The sequence below is a fragment of the Cyprinodon variegatus genome, unplaced genomic scaffold, assembly GCF_000732505.1.
Source record: "Cyprinodon variegatus isolate N-32 unplaced genomic scaffold, C_variegatus-1.0 Scaffold892, whole genome shotgun sequence".
Classification (NCBI taxonomy): Eukaryota; Metazoa; Chordata; class Actinopteri; order Cyprinodontiformes; family Cyprinodontidae; genus Cyprinodon; species Cyprinodon variegatus.
The window spans coordinates 328,846-331,689 of NW_015151345.1; the positions used below are offsets into that span (position 1 = coordinate 328,846).

At 42.2% G+C, this 2,844-nt stretch overlaps 1 protein-coding gene across 1 annotated transcript; it reads right to left on the reverse strand.

Moving 5' to 3' along the window:
* Positions 1 to 615: 615 nt before the first annotated feature.
* Positions 616 to 1,782, reverse strand: LOC107099640 (gap junction delta-2 protein-like). Its single transcript, XM_015397852.1, has one exon. It carries the CDS (start codon positions 1,780 to 1,782, stop codon positions 616 to 618), a length of 1,167 nt encoding a protein of 388 aa, XP_015253338.1.
* Positions 1,783 to 2,844: the final 1,062 nt, after the last annotated feature.

The following is a 2,844-nucleotide window of genomic DNA, read 5'->3' on the forward strand; positions in this document are numbered from 1 at the left end:
AATGCTTTAATGAAAAACCTTTTTTTCCTACAGATAAGTAAAGATTCTAAAGTTTCTGTCTCTAAAATACTTGGTGCTATATCTCAGTGAGTTTTTTTTTTAATACTAAATCAACTTTAATACTGCTAGAAATACAATTTTTCTAAACAAAAAAACAAACAGAAAAACATTTAACACAACTGAACTAATCACAATAATAAGAGACGTAAATCTTCTTATATAAACAGAGCTGAAAATAAAAAAAACAAATATATGATCCCAAACTTATCTGAAATTAAGCTATAAGGAGCACATGCTTAAGATTGTATCAGTCCCTCCGCCTACATAAACTGCAGGCTGATTAGGGTAGAAGCACAAAGGCTTAAAAAGCCCTCGGTCCAAAAATGCCAGAGAAAGTGGATGTATAACAATGTTGGTGAAGGGACCTAAAACTGACCATGTCAGCTTTACTCATTCCCAGCCATTAGACATCATTAGAATGTCATAAAATTAGGAAAGCATTAAGTAAGATCTAAATGATTTTTTGTTTAACTTATTTAAATAAGCTTTCTGATGTTCCATCTTTTCCCATTTTCATCCTGAAGAACGGCAGCAACATGTTTGATCGTAGTTAGTCTATATCCAGACCTCAGCATTCCTCTGCTTGCACATTCCACTCTCCCTCTTGCTCCTTTCTGCTCTCTGTGAGTTAGTTTTCTTTGCTTGTCCTGGTCTGACTTCCACTTCCACATCCTTAAAGTTCAGAGCACATCTCCATTCAGGCTGCTGACCCTCCACACACTCCACAGTAGGGAGAGAGCTGCTGCTGGCCACTTCTCTGAAGCCAAAAGAAGGTGTTAGAGATGGGCTGTCTAGAGGAAAAGGTTTGTATCCACTCTGGATACCTGGACAGCTGCTACAGGACTTGTTCTCCCTTAGCTTTAATGATTGGCGAATCTTCTTCCAGCCCAGATGATTTAGTTCAAGGAAGTTGAGCACAATGCAGAAAACTCCGACACAGAACATGAAGAGGAGGAAGATGGTCTTCTCAGTGGGCCTGGACACGTAGCAGTCCACTGGCTGACTGCAAGGGGAAGAAGTGCAAAGAAATTGGACTGGTACCTGAAAGCCATACAGCTTCCACTGGGCCAGGACAAAGCCAATTTCCAAGATGGTCCGTATACACACATGGAAAATGTAACATTTGGACAGAACTCCACAAGAGGCCACTTGAACCAAAACAGAGCCCTCTTTGTAGGAGCCTGCTTGGGCCTGCTTTAAGGGCACTATGTTGACGAGGTCTTTCTTCTGTAGGTTTGGGGGAACGAGGTCCTTCAACACATCTGCTAGGCTGTGACCTAGATGCTTATGGGATTGGATTGAGCAACTGTCGGAGTCACAGCTGCAGTCAAAGTCCTCCTTTCCTTCTGCTTGCTCTCCAGCAGGGCGTCCATGCCTCTGTCCTTTCCCCAGCTTCTGAGAGCTGTTCTGGGACTGCTTGGACAGGTTGTGCCACGTGTAAATGATGAAACAAAGGGAGGGAGTGGAGACACTGATTATGTGGAACACCCAGAACCGAGGCTGTGAGATGGGAGCAAATGTGTCATAGCACACTGTTGAACATCCCGGTTGTAGTGTGTTGCACACAAACATCTCCTGCTCATCCGTGTAGAGGTCCTCTGTAGCAACAGCAACAATGAGCAACCTGAAGATGACCATGACAGTGAGCCACAGGCGTCCGATCATGGTGGAGTGATGGTGGACAGCATCAAGAAGACGTTTGAGTAAAGTCCACTCTGTCATGGTGTCCTGGTGGTGTAAGTATCTTTAAAAAAGGAAAAGGCGCAAGGCCTGGAGGTAGCGGTCCCAACTTTCCCTCTGAACCACTGAAACATATAGACTTGCTGACAGCTTGAAGAATTTCTGGTTCTCCCACGATGTGGTACCTTACCTGTTGTAGATCCTATTAGTTTCTGTTATTCCTACAAACTGCATCTGTTTAATCCTCGATTAGTTCCTTTAACTGAAGAGTGTCTCATGTCCCCCTCTGTTGCCTCATGTTTGCTAACTCTGCAGGCTGCCCTACTCAGAATGGAGCCTCAGTAAAAGAACCACCCATCTTTTATAGATAAGGAAATCAACTTGACATGAGTCACTTGGCACACTCACATCTCTCTTGTTCTGAGGATCCATTTTAAACCCGGGGAGAAATCCCTGTTCCTTCTTAAGAGCAGCTGCTGATAACACAGTAAGAGAGCATTCTTCTCTGATTAGTTCCCTCAGCACCAAGGAGATGGTCCAATAATGGCAACACACAAAATAAATATGTGAGATTCCTAACAGTCTGCATGATTTAAGCGACAAAAATTCCCATGCAAGATATTTGTGTCAAAGAGCTGGGAATTCCTCTATCTTATCAGGAGGAAAAAAGTTGGCTGAAGAAAGAACTGCCATGGTGACAGACAATCTTTGCCTGGTAGACTTAGTGCATAAGGGAAGTTTTGGACAACCTCCCTTAATTCACTTTGCCACTCCTCTTATCTGTGTTTTAAAAACAGCCTATTGAAGCCTCTGCTTGGCTAAATATGTTTTGTGCCAAGACAGAAACAAGTGACAACCATTTCTAACACCAAAGGCTGCCTGTTCAACTCAGTGTTTGGCTTTTTGACATTGAACAACTTGGTTATTGGTAAAACATTTAAAAGGTACTTCCAGGAATTTTAATTATATCAATGCAAAACAAATGTCTATAGTATCCAACCACAGTCATGATCCTTTTGTAATCTTTGCATGATCTGTATTGTTTAATAACTTTTACAGACGTTCAATGTGCTTCTACATTTGATCCTGTTGTATCTATTGTTG